The sequence below is a fragment of the Lissotriton vulgaris genome, chromosome 1_1 (genome assembly GCF_964263255.1).
Source record: "Lissotriton vulgaris chromosome 1_1, aLisVul1.2, whole genome shotgun sequence".
NCBI lineage: Eukaryota > Metazoa > Chordata > Amphibia > Caudata > Salamandridae > Lissotriton > Lissotriton vulgaris.
Genome location: NC_141685.1, coordinates 531,577,103 through 531,599,886, shown reverse-complemented (window position 1 = coordinate 531,599,886; position 22,784 = coordinate 531,577,103). Strand labels below are relative to the sequence as shown.

Genomic DNA, 22,784 nt, shown 5'->3' with positions numbered 1-22,784 from the left:
TGCATAGCCAGTATGTACAAGAGAATAAGAAAAGCAGTGATAGAAATACACGAAAAAGAGAAAGAAAAAGCTTCCTCCGAGGAGGAGGAAGAACCTGAAGAACAAGAAAAGACTACAGATACGATAGCGTATGTAGGTAAGGGAACTTACCTTAGGAAAGGCATTCGTCCGGAAAGCAAGAGAGTTTTTCTCTCTGGCATAACAAAACCGAATTCTCCTGAACATCAGTTCCAGGAGACTGATAAAAGGCTTCGAGAACGAATGGGGTACCATGTACTCAATTCTATGGATGAACAAGAACTAGCCCGGTCAGCAGTATTATGGGCTGACAATCCGAACATATACAATGATGACACAGTAGCGCAGACATTTCTGAACCTTTCCCCAGACGAGCAGAAATTAGCAGGTGTATACATGATTCAGCACCTCCTCACGTTATACAGAAACCAACATTCTGATCCAGGTTCCTTACACGATACATTAGAAACGCTACTCATGGATAGATGGAGAGGCCTAAGTACCAAGTTAATACAAATAATTCTAGAACAACGACACAGATATAACACCTTCGTAAGCTCTGAATATGTTCCCGCTCCGCCCCCAGAAAGAAAAATGTATCATATGGAGTGTCTGCATGGCATTGAAAGTCAGAACCCCTTACGAGAAGTACATCCAGTTATGGGTACCGATCATAACTTGAAACGTGTGTATGTACACACGCCTCTGACCAAGTTAGAATTGTTAGAGATGAAGAAACTAGTACCGTGCCATGATAAAGACCCTGCAGGTTTTCACAGAGAACTTAAAGACATGTTACTGATGGGGGATTACACATATGAAGATATCATGAAAATGTTAAAGGTACTGCTGCCCACGGGCATCTACGAGAAACTCAAGGAAAAAGAATGGGAGGTGGGAGAAAAAAAGATTGTATGGGCAGAAATAGAAGACGAGGAGGAAAAACGTACCCCAGGGCTAGGCCTTGGGGAGAAAACTAAAGCATTACCAGGTTTAATAGTACAGGTTCTGCCAAGATTACTGACAACTAGAAAGGAAGATTGGGACGCAATCTCAGCATGTAAACAGAAACCCGATGAAGATACTAGTGACTTCTATTCAAGATTTGAGAAATGTTTCATTATTAATAGTGGTCTTAAACCAAGTAGCGAGTCGTACCCGCATCTTTTTGTATCAAAGTTAGTGGAGAATTCCCTGTTAGCAGTTAAAAACCGTGTATACAAGGTTGAGAGTACATGGCAAGCAAATACGCCATCCCAGATGTTACAAATGTTACAATACCATCAGAACAGAATTAGAGAAGAACAGGATCAGGAACAGAAACGTATGAAAGACACGAAAATGAAAATGTTAGTGGCCCAATCAGTTCCAGCCGACGGCCAAAGAAAGGGTACGACCCAGACAGGTCACGCCGCAGCTCCCGTTAAAGGGACATGCAACTATTGCAAGCAGCCAGGTCACTACGTACATGAATGCCCAGTTCTGAAACATAATATAGCAACAGGTAAAACTAAAGAAAGACCGCATCCGCCTAGACAAGATCATGCCCAGCAACAGACTTCACAGAATGTACAGCCCATGCAGAATACACAGCATACGCATGCTTCTTCACATACAGCACAGACAGTAGCGGTACCACAGCCACAGCCCATTGCCGCGACTCAGCAAGTTTCACAACAGATGTACCAGTATGCCCAGTCCGCTTACCCCGATTATCAACGATACACATGAAACAGCCTAGAGAGGGAGGTTGGCTTGCCTCTTATTGAGATTCCTGTAGATCAAGAGGGTCCTTATGTACACAGTCAAGTATTGGGAAAAGACAGAAAGTTTTTAATTGACACAGGGGCAAGCCGCACAACAATCAGCCATGATGAAGTCCCAGGGGCACCCCTCTCAGGCTCACAGAATGTTTCCCTTGGTTTTTCAGGACAACCTATTGTAAATGAGGTATTGAAACCCGTCCCCCTGGCTGTGGGTCCATTATCACGTATTACAGACCTGTTACTTACGAAATCATGTCCAGAAAATCTGCTAGGTATCAAAACATTGAAGGCTCTAGGAGCTGTTATATGTTGTTCCCCGGAGGGAGTTAGACTCTTTCTGCGAGATTTCAAGGGTCACTATGTATTACGAGAGTTTGATGTCAGATTAAAAAATGTACCAGATCACTTGTGGGCAAAAGGCCCAACTGATGTAGGTTGTATGCACATTACACCATACCGTGTTACACTGAAACCAGGTGTTGTTTTACCCCGAATCAGACAATACAAGTTACCACCCGATGCTGTAGTGGCTTTACTGGAAATCATTGAAGAGCTCATTGCCCAAGGAGTAGTCGTAGAGACCGACTCCAATATCTGTAATTCCCCTATCATTCCGATTCTTAAACGTACTGATCCCAATGCACCGCCAGTATATCGGCTGGTGATTGATTTAAGAGAACTGAATAAATGCATTATACCACAGTACCCTGTGGTCCCCGATATCTCTTCCTTATTGACTGCTATTGATTCTGAAGCAACGTTCTTTACTGTAATTGATCTCAAGAACGCCTTCTTTAGTGTACCTATTGACCCAGAGAGCCAATACCTTTTCGGATTCAGTTTAAATGGACGAAGTTTCAAATTTTCCCGCGCACCTCAAGGATTCACAGAAAGCCCCAGCATCTATAGTCAAGCACTGAAAAGACAACTCGATTGTATTCAAATGCCAGTTAACACCGCTTTACTGCAATACGTCGATGATCTGCTGATCACCGCACGAAGTGAGCCCGAATGTGAACAAGCATCACTGACAGTGTTACATTTTCTGGCCGACAAGGGACACAAGGTGTCTCCTTCGAAGCTACAATTCTGTGTTCAGCAAGTTGTGTACTTGGGTCACTTGCTGTCCAAAGTGGGGAGACAGCTCACTCCTGATCGCATCCAGTTAATTGTAAATATGCCGCAACCCCAGACACAAAAGGAAGTGCGGGCCTTTATAGGCCTCACCTCGTACTGCAGACAATGGATCCCTCAGTATGCATTTCTAGCTAAACCACTCATCCAGTTAACGACACAAGAGGCAGCGACTTCGACTGCCCTTCCTTGGACTCAGGAACACACACAAGCCTTTGAGGAATTAAAGAAAGCCTTATGCCAAGCACCAGTTTTAGCGACACCATGTTACAGCAAACCTTTTACACTTTTTGTTACAGAACGTGATGGTACAGCGTTGTCTGTCCTCACTCAAGACCAAGCAGGTTCACATAAGCCTTGCGCTTATTTTTCAAGTACATTGGATTCAGTAGCCCAGGCACTCCCTGCGTGCTTAAAGTCAGTAGCAGCAACAGCATTAGCAATTAGACAGAGCGACTCAATTGTTTTAGGACATCAATTAACAGTACAAGTTCCACATTCTGTAGAGGTTCTTTTAAACAGAACCCAGACTCAGCACTTGACTATAGCACGACTGACAGGTTATGAATTGACGCTATTCCAGCCACACATAGAAATCAGACGCTGCAGCATTCTGAACCCCGCAACATTGTTACCTTCAATTATGACAGATCCAGCTCCGCATGATTGTATAGAGATCATTAATACAGTAACAAAGCCCCGACGAGACTTAACCGATGTTCCATTGACAAATCCAGACCTGACACTTTACGTGGATGGTTCATGTATGAGAACAAGTACAGGAGAATTAGTGGCCGCGTATGCAGTGACCACTGAAACTGAAGTTAAAGAAACACATCGTATTGACACACTGTCCGCTCAAGCAGCGGAGCTTGTTGCTCTGACCCGAGCCTGTATACTAGCCAAGAACAGAAATGTTAACATATACACTGATTCCCGTTATGCGTTCGGAGTCGTACACGACTTCGGAATGTTATGGCAAGAACGAGGTTTCTTGACCTCTCACGGTGCCAAGATCCAACATGGTCCCCTCATTCAAGCACTGTTAGAAGCAATACATCTGCCTTCAGGCATATCCGTCATGAAGTGTAAAGCACATACTAAAGTTACAGATTCTGTTTCCCAGGGTAACAACCTGGCAGACCAGACAGCAAAACATACAGCATTGACTCACACCCAGACTACTGATGTGACAAAGACAATAGTACCGACACATTGTATGACAGTTAGGGATCCCACACTAGATGTAATCGATATTCAGACACATGCTACTGCAGATGAAATAAAGAAATGGACTGAACTAGGAGGGATCCAGACAGATCAAGGTTGGATGACGAAGGGAAAATCTACATGGTTTCTCCCCGACTCTATGATTCAAGTCATAATCAATACAGCACATAGTCCAGCACCTCTAGGAGAGAAAGCGATGTTAGACAGTTTACAGAATCTCTGGTACAACAAACACTTACGAGCAGCAGCAAAACAGAAAGTGCGTACTTGCATGATCTGTTGTCAGTTCAATCCAGGTAAAAGTGTCCCCGTAGAGCAAGGTGGATTTCATCCTCCCGATCACCCTTTTGAAGTCCTCCAGATGGATTATATCCAGATGGATCGTTGTCGAGGATTCAAATATGTCCTCGTAATTGTTTGTGCACTTTCCCGTTGGACCGAAGCATATCCAGTCCCAGATTACACTGCTCCGACCACTGCCAGGCAGCTGGTTCGAGAATTTTTCCCACGGTACGGCTTGCCTCGTGTCGTGTACTCAGATAACGGACAGCCATTCTCATCCGAATTAATGAAACAAGTTTCCTTGTTGCTAGGATATCAGTGGAAATTCCATTGTGTCCGACATCCCGAAGCCGCTGGCCTTGTAGAGAGGCATAACCAGAAATTAAAGACCCGCCTTGCTAAAGTTTGTAAAGAGAAAGGGGTCGACTGGATAGTCGCCCTGCCACTTGCATTATTCTATATGAGGATGGTCGCCCACTCGAGATCAGGACTATCCCCGTATGAAGTGGTCTTTGGCAGACCACCGAATATGTGGGGGACGCCCATTCCTAAGAAAATTACCGATGTTGATTGTAATATGTTGACAGATTACCTTGCCTCCTTGATGTCTGCACTCCAATCATGTTGTTCACAGGTTGCCGCAGCTTTCCCTGACAACACTGATGTAAAGCCGCATGATGTCCGTCCAGGAGATCTGGTCCTAATTAGGAACTTTGACAGGAAAAGTCCGCTGGAGCCCCGCTGGAAAGAGCCGAAGACCGTCCTTCTTACTACGAGGACAGCAATAAAGGTGGAAGGCAGAAAGGGGTGGATACATACGAGTCATGTTAAAAAGTGCAACAAACTGAAACCAGACCCAGACTCGTCCACCCCCTCCAAAGACTGTATCGAACCTAGTGACTTTAAAGTTCCCGAACGAGAGAAAACTCCCCAAGAGGAGTATAAACTGAAACTCCGATCTAGCAAGTCAGACAGTTTAATTGTTTAAGTCCTCCCCTAGGTGAATCGGTTAAATAGTTTCTGACATGTATCCCCTAGATCGAGATAGAGAGAGAGAGAGAGACAACTCAAGAAACGTACATATTGCAAATCACTCCGTAGTCACTGTATAGTGACATTATTGATTATGTTTTTTCTAAGTCTTCTGATTATTGTTGCTAGTATATTACTTCCCATATACTACCCTATTTTCAAGCGTGAACAATCTGTTTGCAATGTTTCTGCTGAACATTCTTTTAGTGAATTACCTCCCCATGAACTTTCTTACAGACTTGCGCTGCGCAACAACACATTCATTAGTATGTTACATCATTCCCATCAGACTAACAATGCTACAAACTGCTGGATATGTGGCCGACTCCCTCCCTACCAGAAATACAAGGGAGTTCTGCCCCTCTTTCCGTACCCGTTCACTCACAATGGCTCCTGTGGTGCATGGTTTAGAATAATTAATTCCTTAGATCCTGATATTGCTGTTTTCAAGGGAAGCTGGGTTTGGGGAAACTTGAACTTAGTTCTGCTTAATGCCTGTTACCCTGACAAGAAGGGACTTCCCACTAGAATAGGAACTGATCTAGAAAATGAAGTATATGGATTAGGTAATTATACAATTAACCTTATGATTCTTACTGTTGAATCCGAAGCTGCACCCGTTCTCCCTGCTATGTCAGTATTACCAGTCACTGGTGATTTATGTGTCAGTAAGAAAGGTTCAGTACACTTAGGTCATAGTAAATGTACTACTGTGGTCGAATTCAGTGACCAAGGCAAATCTTCCTTTAGAGCTACCCGTCATTCCTATTTTGTTTGTGGCCATACCGCATACATACGCTTGCCTCCAGATTGGGATGGTACCTGTTACATTGCCTTCCTTCTGCCCCCTGTTTTCCTAGCTCCTCCTGATTATCACAGAAATACAAATCTAGTAAAGAATAGGCTCCGAAGAGATCTCCCGATTGTCGACTACACAGAAACGGCATGGGAGCAGTACACAGATTTTAATAAAGGATTCTTTTTCTTCAGAGGCCCCGTTCAAAATAGTAAATTAATACGCAGATTAACTAGAACACTTGAAGCAGTAGTGAATGAAACTGCCTCCGCCCTAGGTAACTTAACAGAGGAGCAGTCCGCCATGCGGGTTGTTGTTCTTCAGAATCGTCTTGTTATTGACGTCATCTTGGCAGATAGAGGCGGAGCTTGTAAGGTCATCGGGTCAAGTTGCTGTGTTTTCATCCCAGAAAACGCGCCAACGGTATATCAAGCTATTACACGTCTTCGTAAAATTGCAAATCAGATACATCAGAATCCAGGCACCTGGACTTGGTCCGGTTGGTTCTGGACAACGTTAACCACTTGGGGATGGAAGATCCTATCCTTCCTAGGTATTGGCCTTGTCATAGTATTCAGTTGCTGCCTGTGCCTACAGTGTGGGCCAGCGATTTGTGGACTGTGTGCCACATCATGCATTGAACATTCCAGTTTTCTCTCAAAACGTGAGAGGAAGAAAGAAGAGCAAATGATGTTACAAGAACAAACTGATCGATTCATGAGGATCGATATATCATGAAGGGTCCGTAGGGAACAAGGAGGGAATGAGGAAATATAAATTTTTGGTCAAGTTATGTTCCCTAACGGGTACCCCACCGTCTCCATGTACCAGCTTAAAGTGCATGTAACTTCCCTCCTGTGCCAGCTATGAAGACGCAAATACATTTGCGTCCAACGTTAACATGTCCTCTTTCAGACCGACCCTGAATGGGTTGAATAGTCCGTTCCTAAGTATGCTATGCCAACGTCTTTTTGTGGTGTACTTTACACGTTTTTCAGCTCTGGCAAAGTAGGCCCTGAATTCTGCCATCGAGCCTCTTTTTCTGCTTTCTGACTCCGAGAGCGTCAGCCCAGGCAGCCTCTGTACCCGTGACCTCTGACTTACTTTCTGTGCGGCTCCCGGCGCTTAGCTCAGCCTGCTGCCTGCCAAGACTGACTTCAACCTTCGAATTATCTGTTCCGCTCCTCGAAAATACATTCCTGCCTACTAGCTTAAGTAAACATCCCCCCAGCTGCAGAGCAAAAGGGCCCGGCCTCACTGTCTCCGTGCAAGTAATTCATAGCCTCTGTTACCATGGTAGGCCCATGCCCCTCGCATTCTCATGTAGACACTTAGGCGCTTATACACGCACTCACAGTCAGTATAGAATAGCTTCTGCCCCAGAGACCTTTTCCATTCAGATAATATGGTTCCCAAACATCAGATATCAGATATGATAGAAGCACAAGTTGATCTGACATGCCAGACTTCTGTCTCTTTCCGTCAGTGTAAATGTCAAGTCCCCTGCACCCTCCAGTTTCACGTCAATCACACGTCATGCAGCTGCGCGCGCATCCAGGCCTCAGATTTCTGCTGACATTACAAGATTCTGCTTTGTTGCCACCCATTTGTGACACCTACCTGTGACGTTTCTAGCACACACCTCTATGTTCACGCCTAGTTCACGCCTTCTAATTACGTATCACTACCACGTGGATGCTGTTATCTTGTTTCTCTCAGCTGTTACGCCTACTGTATTGGTTTCTATTGAACGATTTAAGTATATAAGCTATGTATTGTCAATAAAATATTGCTCTATCCCTTCCTGAACCCCTGGGGTTGCAGGAACAGGATATCCAGTTCTAGAACCATTCCTTTTTAAGGAATAAAACCCCTAAGAACTCTAACACCACGGACTCTGTTTTTTTCTTTCCGATTGAGTTATTATTGATTAAGTACTTACCTGCATAGAAATTAAGACGGTAAATCAAATATTTACCACAATAGCAGTTGAAATACTGTACAGCATGGCTAAAAACATCAGCAAAGCCAATAGGTCTTACAGGTGAGAATACTATCTTTACCAATGCTCTTTTTAAGAACCACAACAAGAATGAAGGGCAGTTATTAGACAAAATATTAAACCCCAAGCGAGCAGACAAGGCTTCGGCAGCAAAGGGACATATACCTGTGCAGTTTTTCTGATGGTGAACGTTCTTTGTCAGGTGTATCCAGGCTGGACTCAGTAACTTTGGAATCGTCCCCCTCACAAGGCTCTGGAATGCTTCCAATACCAGTGGATGTGCTTCCTACTGAGGTGTTCCGCTTGTGGCTCAACTCAGAGAAACTGGAAGATCTTGAGTGACTTGTACTGTATCCTGTTGTGTAAAAACATGAAGAAAGGGGGTATATGGAGAGGGAAAGGGGATGATGGAGGAGATGAATGAAAAGTGGGCAAATGGAGGAGATGAGAGGGTTCACAATAAAACGTTAAGCCTTTATTTCGAATGAATAACAAACATTTTAATAAACATGCCATTTTAATCAATAAATATGTTTATCTTTGGAAAAGAACAATATGCAAATGAAATAAAATAAAAGATCTGGAAACGGTATTTTCAAAAGGTGCATTCTGATTGGCTATACAAATCAAAATCTACAAGAGCTCATATCTTAACTCTTTCTTGTCTGCGACCTAGTTCTCTCTCAGGTTTCAATCATACCATCACATTTTTCTATAATAACAAACACATCCACTATACGTTTTATAAAGCGAGAGAAAAGTTAAGGGGGTGGAGGAAAGTAAAGGAATGAGGATCGGCAATTTTTTTTTAAAGCCCTGCACCAAACCTACAAGGATTGGTAAGGCATGGTGCCTGCATCATTATCTAGGTTTAATTTTCAAGGTAGTAGTATGTTTCAACAACAACAAACTGCTTGTCAATTGTTTTTATTTAGTAAGCAAAGGGCTCTGACTGCCTTACACACAACTTTAAAAATGGGTATACCTCCAAGAAATAATATTTAATAGAAATGATAAACACCTAACAAAAACATTTACCATTTTGTGAAAAAGCATTCAGGGATGTCAGCACCGTTGGTATATGGGAAAGTATTATAGCTTGACATCATTTACAAGACCACCAACAACATGATCACTTCGCAAGGACAATTTGCATGTAGCTATTTAGCGGTTAGTACCCTACACTGGAGTCCTCTAATACTGAAATAATACCTATCTATGAGAACACTCCCGTTTTCACATTGTTACTTGAAAAGCTTCTCTATTGAAATTACCTATTTTTTAAGACTAACCGCAGCAGTCCAAACTGAATGTCATACAAAATGGAAACATCAGTATCGCCTTCCCAGCTCTCCTCAATAGTATAATCTTTGTGTACAGTTAGTTAAAACATTTAAAACATACCATATGATAAAAAACAATCCATGTTATTAAAAAAGACAAATCTTGAGATGACAAAGTCTGGTGAAGAATGAATAAATACATAAAATTGATTTCCAGGTGCCTTTAAGTGCTAGCAGCGACCTAATTACATCTAACAGCTGTAAGAAAGAGCAGGAGCTTACTTAAATGTAGCAGATAATTTTTCATTGGTAATACGAATGGTACCTTTAATAGCACTGAGTTGCGAAGGGCCAGCATGCTGACTGTGTCCGGCTCCATCGCAAAAGCACACCTCCGAATAGCGAGTAAGCAGGCATGTAACACCTACCAGCACCCCTTTCCCGTAGGAGAGATCTGTGTTGGGTTATTAGAAGCAGTCAAGGTGAACCAGGTGACAGCATGCTGCCCGAGAGCTTTAAAGAGTGAATTACGGAGCCACCTGGGGAGTCACCAAAAGGCCTAAAACCTTTATATGCAAGATATACAAATTTGGTCAGTAGGATGTTTAGGGCCGTGTTTTCTGGATTTGGCGCCACAATGATGCTCTGCAGAAATGAAAAAACGACCTGCCTGTTCCACTCAGCCCGGAGGCTCGTTTTACACTTGTCCAACATGGCTGGGCAGATGCACAGAAGGTACTCAAGGGATTTGTCAGCCACAGCCACTGCATTTGATTTTTTCCATTGGGGGCGCCAGCGGGCTAGGTGCTTCAAGAAAAGTCACTCACCCAACCGGAGAGCCATGAATCTTAGCTTCAGGTGATTGAAATATGTCCAGGTAAGGTATGAGTATGGAGAAGTCGACTGATAAGAGTTAATAACTACCCATGCGTGCTTGCATTTAGCGAGGATTGCGCCATCTGCGTGGTAGGACCAGAGACGGATACGCTTTTTAATACTTAATTTAAATGCAGATTGACTCTGGTTTAAATCCCACAGTTCATTCGAGGACAAAAGCTGGTTGAGGAGACCAAATTCCAGTCTAATCAGAGTGGTGAACGAACACTTCGGTAGTCGCAGAACATGTTTATAGATCCTTGTATTAAGTTTGTTTAGTGCAGTTCTGTCCTTGCCCAGAAGGACTTCGGATAGTGTAAGGGAGATCTTGACTTGCATACTTTCAGCATTGGGGCAAGGCTTGGGCCTAATAACTATTTTGAAAGTTTGAATAAGGTTGCTTGGAGGATCACAGCCTTAACAGATGTTTCCTTTTGGTGCCTAATAAAGGAACCCTCAGCATCGATGTGTAACCCCAAGTACTTATATGATTGTTCCGCTACAATCTAGTGGTTGTTGCAAGTCCAGCCGCTCCCATGATGCCCTTTTCTGCCAAATAGGACTACCTTCGTCTTCTTCAGGTTGAACTCTAGATTATTGGTAAATGTGTGAGTGTACACATAATAAAGCAACTGTTGCGATTCTACCCTTGTGATGCTGAAGAGGGCAACGTCGTCAGTGTATAGGAGGTTTACAAATCTGAGCTCCGCCGATCATTGGGGAGTGGCAGTTGACTGTGTCAAGAACTTGAGGGAAGTCCGCTATAAATAAATTAAAAAGCAGGGGGCTAGTACACATTCCTGTTTGGCTCCCAGTGACATTGGGATTTTCCTGGACAGGTTTGAACCAAGCCCCAGCTTGCCTCCAATCCATGATTTATTATTCCATCTTTATTTCGGCCATATAGCCATAAAAGATATACAACAGCAGTAAAACATGTGCAGTCATAATAAAATCCACAACAATAAGAGAACAACACGTGCTATACACTATAAAACAATAGCAAAACAGCACATGCTGTACACTATAAAATCATTCCTATATGTTACAACTACCAGGATTACATTTATAAAAACTTGGAGTTAGCTCGAGGCTTGAGATTTCAGAATGCAAGTGCGGGTATGCCAAACATTAGTGAGGAATTTTGCCAGTGCAAACACAGTTAAACTCGAAACATCAGTTTTCAAGATTCTATAAATTGGCAGGTACTCCCTACAACCAAAGCTCTTGATAAGTGGTAGGATGGACAAAACAGGGCCACATGTAAATCACTCTCTTCCATGTAGGAACATGCCGGACACTGCTTAGAAGAGGGCGTAGTTGTCCAGGAGCTGGTGAAAGATCGAAAGGGCAATGTTCCATATCTCCATTGGAGAAACAGCTTCCTGGCCAACACGGGGGACATAGCGTCCAAAACCCTTTCCAGCCTATAAGAGTCCTTGCTCAACATGAATACAGATGTTAATGATCCCTCCCGCTGGCCATCCGTGGCAGATGACAGTTTCTGGTCGTGATATACCTTAACCAAGGTTCTGCGTGGGATGATTAAAATGAGGTGTTTGCAGGGTCAGACCAGAGATCAGGAAACCCCAATGTTGTGCATGATTTTTGAATATATTTTACCCAGGGGATTTGTGAAGCTTTAGGATGGGATAGAAGCTCACTTAATTCCGCCCTGTAGGCAGATAGTTCTTCACTACTCCACAGTCTTCGCCAGAAGACTATGGGTCTGAGACCTATTTCATCAACTATTGGTTTCAGTCCCAAATCCAGCCTCAGGGGGAGGAGCGGGGTACTGGCCGGAAGCGCGACTATCTGTCTGATGAAATTATTCTCAGTTGCCGACAGACTGCGAGTTGGTGTGTGTCCCCACAGTTCCGCCCCATACATAGTAGCACCCCTAGCCTGTGCTTTATAAATCTGTATGAGCGGTCCCAAGGGCCGATATGTCGAACTCTTCATCAGCCGCGCAATGCCCCCAGTGGTCTGCACTAATTTGAGGTTTGCTCTGGTCTGGTGTGGTCCCCATGACATGGTCTCATTCAAGGTTACACCTAGATATTCAAAGGTGGAGACTCTCTCTAACCTTGACGTTCCCAGTAGTGGGTTCGGGCGCAATTTCTGACTAGGATTCAGGACCATAAATTTAGTTTTTGTGGCGTTGATTTCTAGGCCCCTATCTGTACAAAAGGCCACAAAAGAGTCAAGAATCCTCTGAATCCCCATTGGGGTTTTGGACAGGAGCAGGGTGTCGTCCGCAAACATAATTGCGGGCACCCTGCTACCGTTCAATTTTGGGGCATCGGTATTTTCAGTACCATTCAGGTGGGCGATTACCCCGTTGACAAAGAGGCAGAACAGGGTCGGTGCAAGCACACAACCCTGCCTAACCCCTCTGTCAACGGGGAATCTATCCGTCAGTGCCCCCGACTTCCCACACCTCACTCGGGCATAGTTATTGTGGTGTAGTCTCTGTAGGATTATCAAAATGTCCGCAGGTACACCCATCTCTGTGAGCACACTCCATAGTTTACCTCTGGGTACCAAATCGAAGGCGGCCCTCAGATCCACAAATATTGTGTATAAGCTGCCGCCATCGAATATCGCTGCACTCCAATAGATCATATTTAATCTGAAAACCTGGTCCACTGTTGAAACCCCCTTTCTAAATCCTGCCTGATAGGGGCTAAGGACACCTGTTTCTTCCTCCCACTCCTGTAATCGATTCAGCAATACCCTACCAAGCAACTTCTGTGGTACATCAATTAGGCTGATTGGCCTGTAATTGGCTGGGAGCAGGGGCGAGCCCTTCTTGTATATGGGGACCACCTCTGCCCCCAACCAAGTACTTGGAACCTCCATGCCGCTCAAAACTCCGTTGAACAGAATAGCAAGCTAGGCGGCCCATATGTCGGGTTCCTGCTTGAACAAGTCCCCAGGTAGGCCGTCCAACCCTGGCGCCTTACCCGATGTCAGACCTGCTATTGCTGCCCTAACCTCTCCCACTGTTATTGGTTCCCCCTCATATACTGCCTGGTCACCCCCAGCGTCTTTCGGGGTTTCTCCCAGCTCAGAAGTATAAAGAGATTGGAAATGAGTCTGCCATACCCCTGGTGCGATGTTGGGCTCAATAGCTGAGTGGAGATTCCCCGACACCCCATTCACTACTCTCCAGAACATCCTGTGGTCTCCTTTCATAAGGGACTTATTTATCTCCTCCCATTGGTTCTCCTCCCATTCTGTTTTAGCATGTGCCAGGAGTTTTTTGTATATCATTCTACTTGCTCTTACCTTCTCTCCTCCCTGACCCTCCTTAATATTTCTAAGGAGTTCTTCCTTTGCCTTTTTGCAGGCTTTATTATACCAGGAGGATTTTTGTGCCTTCCCCCTCTTCGAATTTTGTGCATTAGTAAATAAGATGGGGGCGGCACCCTTTATGAGGTCCTCATGTGCCTGGTGTAATTTACCCAGTGCCTCTATTGTCCACCCCGCTGGCTATATCTCCTACTCTCTCTAAGATAGGGATTAATCCTGCATACAGCTTGGGAAGCTTCTCCTGACTCGAGGCTATGTTTTCCCACCTGATTCTTCTCCTGTTGTTAGCCAGTAGAAGATCAGGTTTATTCCCCTCACTTGTAGTTGCATGATTTAGTATGCAACTGGATTATTGGATTTAAAAGATTGGGGGAGTGGTGCGGAGGACCCCCCCCCCCCCCTTTTAACTTAGCTTAAAGTGCCCCTTTTGGCATGCAATCAAAAGCTGCCTTGAAGTCCACAAAGCAGCAATGTTACAAAAGAGGTCTTTGCCTTGTTTGTCAAAATTGATAGGGCTAAGAGGTTGGTGAGTTTGTTTGTTTGATTTTTTGAGACAAGCTCCTTCAACTACAACCACTGTCCCAAGTCCTTCAAGAGAAGGCTGGAAAAATACTTGGCCTAGTTATCGAGTAATGCTATCAGCTTCTAGTTGCTGGGGTCAGATTGGGAGCCTTCTTTGTAGATAGGGTGAATTACTGCCCCAAACCATGAGTCAGGCATAGTTGAACTCGGCAAACAGTAAATAAAAATGTTTGGTTAACTGACTTGCCCACAACAAGGAGTTACATTCAAACCGGGCCTGTGGCAGACCATTAGGACCTGGAGCCCCATCAGACCTTGCCCTTGATATTACCTGGTTCAGTCTATTTAATGAAAGATACTTTTCTGCAGTGGGAGAGAGCAGATGATCTTGAGTTTGAGGCAGATGCTCCCCGAGTATTACTGACGGACATGTTATGCTTTGGTTGGGAAGGTGGTCTTTTCCTTCACTTGCATGGAAATGACTGATGAGAAACATGGCCTATTCTGGCTCTGTGGTGTTTGTGCTTCCCAGGCAGCGGCTTCTATTTATTCGTTTGTTCACCAGGGCCCAGCAATATTTTGAGTTGGGTTGCTTACTCACGCATAAAAGAGTACTCCAGAACTGCTGGAAATGGTTTTGCTTCTCAGCGTGACAGTAGTTTGTGTGTGCTGTTTTATAAGCAGTGATTTACACGGTGGCCCCTAGATTCTTCCGAAAGTCTCTACGGACCTTGTTATGTGCTTTCTTTAATGCCAGAGTCTGTTTGAAAGCGATGCTTGGGTTAGAGTGAACATGTTGGTGAACAGGCTGTTGGAACTTAGCAAGCAGTTGAGTAGAGAGATTTAACCAGTCCGCTATTCGGGTCTGGATTTAGGTTTTGCTTGAGCGATTAGCTACACACACTCCTCCATTACAGTTCTCCTAAAGGAAGGGTTCCATTTTAGATGCCTTAGATTGTCGGAACATACGCCACGGTGGGTCGCCCTAGTTTGTTCAAGGTAAGGTGGTTTAAGGGCAATGGTGATTATCTGAGGATGATGGTCACTACAGTGATACTGTAACTTTCTATGTAAGAAAACATTTCTGTGTTGCAGATGGTGTAGTCTGAACAGGAGCATGTGTTACCATTTGTCCTGGTCCACTTTGGTAGAGTATCTTGTGGAAACCTGCCGTTCAAAACTATGTATCAAATGCTATGGAGTTGCAAAACCAGAAATTTGCTCAGCGTACTGTGTTGCTGGCCCCTTGGCTTTGCTTGTTCGAGGATGTCCTGTGAGAGGCATGGCAGGGGGCCTATAAGGTCCTCAGTGCTCCCTTGAAAAAGAATGGTGTTAAACTCCCCTGTGATCAAGCAGTCAGCTTGGGGGGAAATTTCCAGCCAAGTCACAAAGGACTGCAATTAAGGGACTGAGCCTTACCTGCTTTGTTCTTGCTCTAGGGTTGATGTAAACATTGAATATCAAAGAGGACGCAGTGGGCGCCAAGTTATGATTTTGATTCCTAGGAGCCAGCTCTCTTGGAATGGTATCGATTCAACTTTGCTTTGCAAGCTACACGAGATGTAAATGAATAAGCCACCCTTTGGGCATCCGAATTTATGATCTCTAACCGCCGGCTTCTAGTGTTTGATGAAGCCAGTTATGGGAAGGCTTTGTACGTCCTATGTTTCTGACAGGGCCAAGAGGTCGTAGTCTGTTACAAAGGCAAGTAGGTCAGAAATTGCATTTTTTGTTGGAGACTGCTGATGTTATAGGAGAACAGAACTGATAACGGAGATGTCAAGCGTTTGGGAGTAGTCCAACCTGAATCGATCATCCAGCTCCCAGACAGAGCTGCAGGAAGCCAATTCCAGTCACACTATATGAGAGAGCGCAGTCATGATTAGAGGTCTGCCATTAGTGACCGCACAGCCTTGAGCAGTCTTTAAAATGGAATATGGTTTGTTTGAACGCGGCTCAAGGGTGGGGTTGTGGTTTAGCCAACACTGTAGGGTAGCCGGTCCCTGTTTGCAGGCGGATTTTAATGCCCCATGCAATGAAAGTTTCTGAACAGGATAAGAGAATTTCAGCCCAGGTGGGCGAGTTAAACGTTACCAAAGAAACTTCTGAGGTTTGCCAACATCTGGGTCGAAGGAAACAGTGGATACAATGTTGCGTGATTCCTAGGGCCCTAAACCAAGGAGTTGCTTTTACTAATCTTAGAATGTTGCTCCTGTTTAAAATGTCATATAGGACTTGCGAGGGATACTCTGGAATAAACTTAGCATTTGTAGAATGTGAAGTACCTTCCTGTCGCTGGTCACACGTTTCTAGGAGCGTACCTTGTTGCCCTGGTAACGCCTGTCTGCATGCGCATTAAGGCACAGGTCAGGTCTAGAAGGCATGAGCACACCGAGCATCCGAAATAAGCGAGATGTAAGAGGGACCGAAGAGAGATTGCCATAGTCTTAGTTTAAGTGTTTAGATGTTGGGATTCAGCTGCTGAGACTGAACTGGTGGGTTGAGATGTGATGCCTTGCAGAGTCACAAAGGGGGCAGATGCGTGGGAAAAGGCCAATTCATTGGTGCACAGGCCCCTAGATGTAGCACAGGCTGTCCTGCCACCGGTCTTCTCTGTGCTGCTGCAGGGAGAACCATGCCCTGGTTCTTCAAGGTCACACACATGTTTGCCAATCAAACCACCAACTGCGCCAATTTTTTCTCTGGGAACCGTGGCAATCAGCTCACTCACTGCACTGCACTTCCTGCACTCACTGTTAATGCCGACATGTACCGAAGTCCGAAACAGGGTCTGGCTGAGGCTCCGGTGGTTGACTGAGGCAGAGTGCGGAGCGCTGCAGGCAGCTGGGGTGGAGAAGTGAGTCAGAACAGAAGCAGCAAGTGCAGGCATGAAGCAGAGTTATTGCTGTTTTAGCTCCTCCACCAACCCCCTAGGGGGCGGCGAGGCAAATTGTCTAAGTTTCCTGCAGCGGGAAACAGGCGAGCCGGTAGCAGTCCTGTCAATGGGGCAAGCTGCCACTTCTGCCCCAAAGAGGGGGTGGGGGGTCTCACCCCCCTCCAACTCCTCTGCTGCACACTTCGGGACAGACTCCAGTCGCACTTTGCAGACTTGGCCCACATAGGGCAGAGATGTCTGAGCCAGATGAGAAGGATAGCAGCAATGGTGGCAGGCTAAGGAGGCGGAAAAAGGTGGAGACGGCAAACCTGACATACCTGGTTGTTGCACGGCCCCAGAGATGAGCTGGGATCCTTAAGCCCACTGGCCCCACCCACCTACGACGCCACTGCCCCACACTTCGGGCCTGACTTCAGCTGCACTCGGCAGACCCGGCCCACAGAAGGGAGAGATGCCCGGGCCTGGCGAGCAAGATGGCGGCAACAGTGGCAGGCAAAGGAGGCGGGAAGAGATGGAGATGGCAAACCAGACAGGCCTGGTTGTTGCACAGCCCTGGAGATGAACTGGGATCCTTATGCCTGCTGACCGCTGGCCCCCTTACCAGAGGCCACTTGCTGGGGCTGCTTACAGCTCACTGGGAGCCGTTCACACAGTCCCTCGCCGAAGCTGGAGTGTGACGTCACCGCTATAGGACCAGAATGCAAGAATGTGAAAAGAACAGCTCTCCTCAATATTGGTTTTGATGTCCATAAGAACAATATTTTAATCATTTTCAAGAAAAACAAATTGCAAAAATATGGGGAAAAAAATCAATACTTCACCATAAGTGTTCCAGTACAAGACCTATAATGTTGAGGCACAAGAATCTGTGAATAAGTCATAAATAAAGAAATAGCTAATAACCAAATTCTTCTTGTTTGTCACCAATGCCAAATCTCTGATTTAATTTGCACTCTTTAACTTAAACCTAACAGGCTTCACACCCTAACTGACAGAACAGGCCAAATCCCTCTGATTTACTCTCAATTCAAAGATCACAATACTAAGATGAAAACAGCTTTGTTCCAGCTCTCTCCTTATTAAAGTGAAGACAGTTCTTCCAAGAGAAGACTTCAGAACAAAAGTCTAAGCTCTAGTCCTCTCTTAGCTAGATGGAGGCAAAGCCCTGCTCAACGCATTGCAGAGGCCACCTTTGCCCCCATGAAAGGCATCCTTCACGTATCAGTGTAGCTGATCAAGGTGCTGGAGAAATAAATGTAAATGTAAATGTGTAGGCATTTATATAGCGCACTGCTACCCGTAGGCGTCCTGGCGCTTCGACCGCCGCGAAACCCTTCCTGGCTTCCCTGAGAGATGGTCCCTTAATGGGTATCTCCAGGGAGAGACCAGGCATCCCCGGCGGTCCGGGGGGCCGTTAGTGAAGATGAGGCAAGCTAATGCCCAGAGTTGCCGAGTGTGATCGCTGATCAGAGTGGGCACCGAGGCGAGAGAATTATCGAGTCCGCTGACCCTGGTCCAGAAACCTGCCGCGCCGGGAATCGAACCCTGGTCCCGGGCCGTCCTCTGCTCTCGGGTCTGCTGCCTCTGACCAGTGAGCCACACTACTTCACTTCAAATACAACCATATGACCCTTGAGCTAAAGGATCTATACTGTCTCAGCCTGAAAGCCTTGACCATTTTCAAGATTAAGTGCATGCCTTACAGGGCCCCTCTACAGCAAGTGCTGTCTACCTATGTAACAATATCAGAGGATCAATGATATAGTTCTAGCATCAGCAGAAAAAGACTAAAGGAAGGTTAAAATAAGAAAACAAGTCTTCTAAGCATTTACCTCCAGGATCTACCTGGAACACTCCCTCCAACATCAGAATCGCACCAACCTTTCTACAGTTCATGAAGCAACTTACAACTCACTTACTCAATGAACACTACCTCAGGCAGGCTCACTTCTGTCCACTTCCAACTTTTCCCTTTTCTTCCTTACCCCCTTAATGTATCTGCACTGGGACTTATCCCCGTACAGCGTTGCGTTGCTAGGTTCATGCTTTCGAAATACCTGAAAAATATAAAATATCCCTGGGACAAAGTCCTCCAATGGTGGGCTTAAGGAAAAAATAAACTAAAGATACAGTTTCATTGCCTCAAAATCAAATTTTAACTGCTTTGCCACAATGAAAAACACAGTAGATACTAACCTTTGGCATAATACAGCTCACACCATAAATATTAAAAAGATCAAGAAAAAAAACAGGCATCCTCAAAGGTGTGTCTCCTGAAGGAAGGGATAAGCCAGACCATTTGTATAGCACAAGACATGTGAAGTAGTGTAAGAAATTTTGTTTAGAGGACTTTATGTATCAAGTCTCAGATTTGATCCTAATGGCCACCATAAGCAAGCCTAGTGTCCTTGGATGAGATAGACTTTTTGTCCTAAAATTGAGAATATTCTGTAGAAGAAATTTAAAAGGGTATAGAAGTGACACTGAAAAAGGCATTATTATCATAGTTCACCCTAGAATATATTGGAGCTCCAACCACAAATCACCAGAAAACAAATAGAAAGATAGAAATTAGTATGTGACTGGAAATATAGTACACCAATATTCTTTTTTAATTGTAGTAGCAACGAAGGTTTGAGCTCAAACATCACAAATGAGAAGGAAGAAGGTGCACTGTCTTGCATAAGCCTTCTTGGTTTGCGCCATAAGCAAGCAAGTGAAGCTAAATATCTGGAACTCCTCAGGTGCCACTTACCACTCTCTGCACCTCTGTGTGCCATCTTCAATCCCATCTACATGCCTCCAAGGAAGAAGGGCGGTTACACTGCCAAATTCTCATATCGCCTCACCACATCATGCATCCTATGTATTCACACCACCCTCCTAGGTCGCATCAATCTCCCAGGCAACAAAATCTCGAAAAAAGCAAGAAACACACTCATCAACCTTGTCGACACAACATAGAACAGTATGTAAACCAACTCCAAATGCCAAAGGCTCAGGTTTGTCTTAGGAACCTCACCAACAATCAAGGCAAATTACCCATACTTCAGGACTAGATCTACTTAACCATCTAAAACAACAAACCAAAGTCAACCCAAAGAGGTCACCAACTCTTTAGATACTTCAAAGACTTTGTTATCGACAACCTAAAGCTTGAACTCATCTCTTGTCTTGCCAACTCAAAATCTGATGTCAAACCTCTTCTAAGTGACTTCAACAACATTCTGGAAAACCAAGTGAACACTCACACTCCAACTAAACTATGCAAGAGCAAGCTTTGAAACCTTCAGCACCCTGATACACTAAAGACTTTGCAGACAACAAAGCTCCATCCACAGACGACAGGAAGTAAAATGGAGAATGTACTCCCAATTACCTCACACAAATCTTTTTTTAATTAATGTTTTTCTTTATTGACAATTAGAGAAAATAATCGGTGTACATACTCCTTCAAGATACAAGTTACTATACATTCGCCCTGTATGGGCCACGTAGTCATGACTATTACAACAGAATTTGGTGAGGTTAGGTATATCATGTACCCAGAACATTTATGCGCCCACTCCCCATAGCGATACAACTTATCTGACATGCCCATGGGGGTGAGCTCACCTCTACATTGTCCAACTTGCCTCCATAATTTATAGAGATGGGCCTTGTCTGTTTCTATGGTAAGCAGAGCCCGTATGCCATTCCATGGCTACTCGTGTTATTTTGGCTTTGTGGTTGGGGAGTAGCTTATTTACATTTTCTACCCCCTTGTCACTTTGTGTTTGTTTTCCCTTTAAGATAATCAAAACAATATAACACAACTGACAGCATCTGGTGGTTACAGTGCATCCTAGCATTAGGGTCTTGTGGCACTTATTTAATTTAGAGAGGCTTCAGAGTGCTACTTTGTCCCGCTATCCCAATCCCGTTCGAAAGTTCCTAAGGATAGGTGGAGGGAGGTGTAGTAGGTGGCTTGATGGGTGAATCAGCTGGGGGTGTCTTGGTTAGTCAGAGAGGCAGCCAATGCATTGATGTGTGGCCTAATTGGTGATCTGTACTGATGTATCAGTCGAGAGTCGATATGGATTCATTTAATGGGAGGTGAGGTTGGGTGCTGTGGTCGCTATGAAGAGGGGGCAGTGGGTGGGTGCCCATTGGAAGGTTCCACTATGCGCGCAGGTGGCATGCTCTGGGGCACCTCAGGGTCCCTCCCACCAGGATTCCCTGGGGTCTGCGTCCTCCCGAGTATGATTCCCCAAGTTTCTAGGTCTCTGTCTGCGTTCTCATTATTGAGGACAGTTCATAATCGCCGTTCCTACGCAACACCCCATTCGCGTAAGTCTGCCCTCCACTTCTCCGGAAGAGGTGTTGTTGCCTGCTTCAAGTTGTTCCACCCTGAGAGAGGTGGGTGTCGATGGCTCCGCCCTGGCCTGGATCTCTAACTTTCTGTCCAATCGCACGTTTCAAGTTTTTTCTTCTACTTCTGTCTCATCAACTTTTCCCTCTAATCACGGTGTCCCACAAGGTTCTATTCTCAGTCCCCTGTTTTTTAATTTATATGTGAGACCTCTTGCTTTTTTGGCGGAACAGGCAGGTCTCTCTATTTACTCCTATGCTGATGACACTCAAGTCATCTACTCTCTTTCCACTAACAAGCACCTCCCCTCTTCCTCTCTTCAAGCTGGACTTAAACAGATTTCGGCATGGATGTTGGAGCACAAATTAAAACTAACTAAACGGGGAAAAAACTGAACTTCTCCTGTTTGGCCCTGACATCCCGCTCTGGGGCCCACAACATTGGCCGCCGGAGATGGGCCCTCTTCCCACCCCAACTCCTTCTGCTCGTAATCTTGGAGTCCTCCTGGACAATCAATTGTCCTTCAGGCAACACGTCGTGAAAGTCTCCGCCACCTGTACCACCATCATCAGGTGGCTTAGGAAAATCTCGTGGATGCTGCCTGTCGACACCCTGAGAACTGTAGTCCAGGCTCTTGTCATCTCACGCCTGGACTATGGTAACATCTTACTTCTGGGTGCCTGCAAGGAGGTAACTAAGAAGTACCAGGTAGTACAAAATATGGCTGTTCGTCTTATTTGTAACCTACCCGCCAGATCCTCAGCCTCGTCCCATATGCGTAAACTACACTGGCTGAGGATCGAGAGCAGGGTCAAATTTAAGGCATTATGTTTTATGCATAAAATAATGACCGGAAAAGCTCCACGCTACCTATCTGGTCTGGTGCAGCATTATCTTCCACCGCGTACACTTAGGTCCTCCACCCAGAACAAGTTCCGGATACCGCGCATCAAGAGAGCAAAAATGGGAGGGCGCTCATTTTCCTTCTTGGCTCCCTCTCTGTGGAACTCTTTACCCCCCCTCTGCGCTCCGAAAAGTGCTTCCTGACTTTCCGTAAGGGAATTAAGACCTGGCTTTTCAATATGTAAGACTGCTGACTAGACTCTCCCCCCATTTTGTATACTGTTTTATACTCCCAGCGCCGGGAAACCTACGGGTAGCTGTGCGCTTAAGAAATGTAATAATAAATAAATAAAATAAATAAGTGAATGGCTATGAGGCGCTTTGCCAGTGCCAGCCCCAACCCCAACCCCAACATAGTGAATATAAGCTGCATATGCG

General features: G+C 45.1%; 1 protein-coding gene across 1 annotated transcript in view; it reads right to left on the bottom strand.

Moving 5' to 3' along the window:
* The window catches only part of EEIG2 (EEIG family member 2), a 501,852-nt gene that overhangs the window by 119,947 nt on the left and 359,121 nt on the right, over positions 1 to 22,784 (bottom strand). Inside the window, exon 8 of the mRNA XM_086953895.1 lies at positions 8,426 to 8,615. Within this exon, the coding sequence (XP_086810021.1) occupies positions 8,426 to 8,615 (190 nt within the window). The remainder of the gene's footprint in view (positions 1 to 8,425; positions 8,616 to 22,784) is intronic.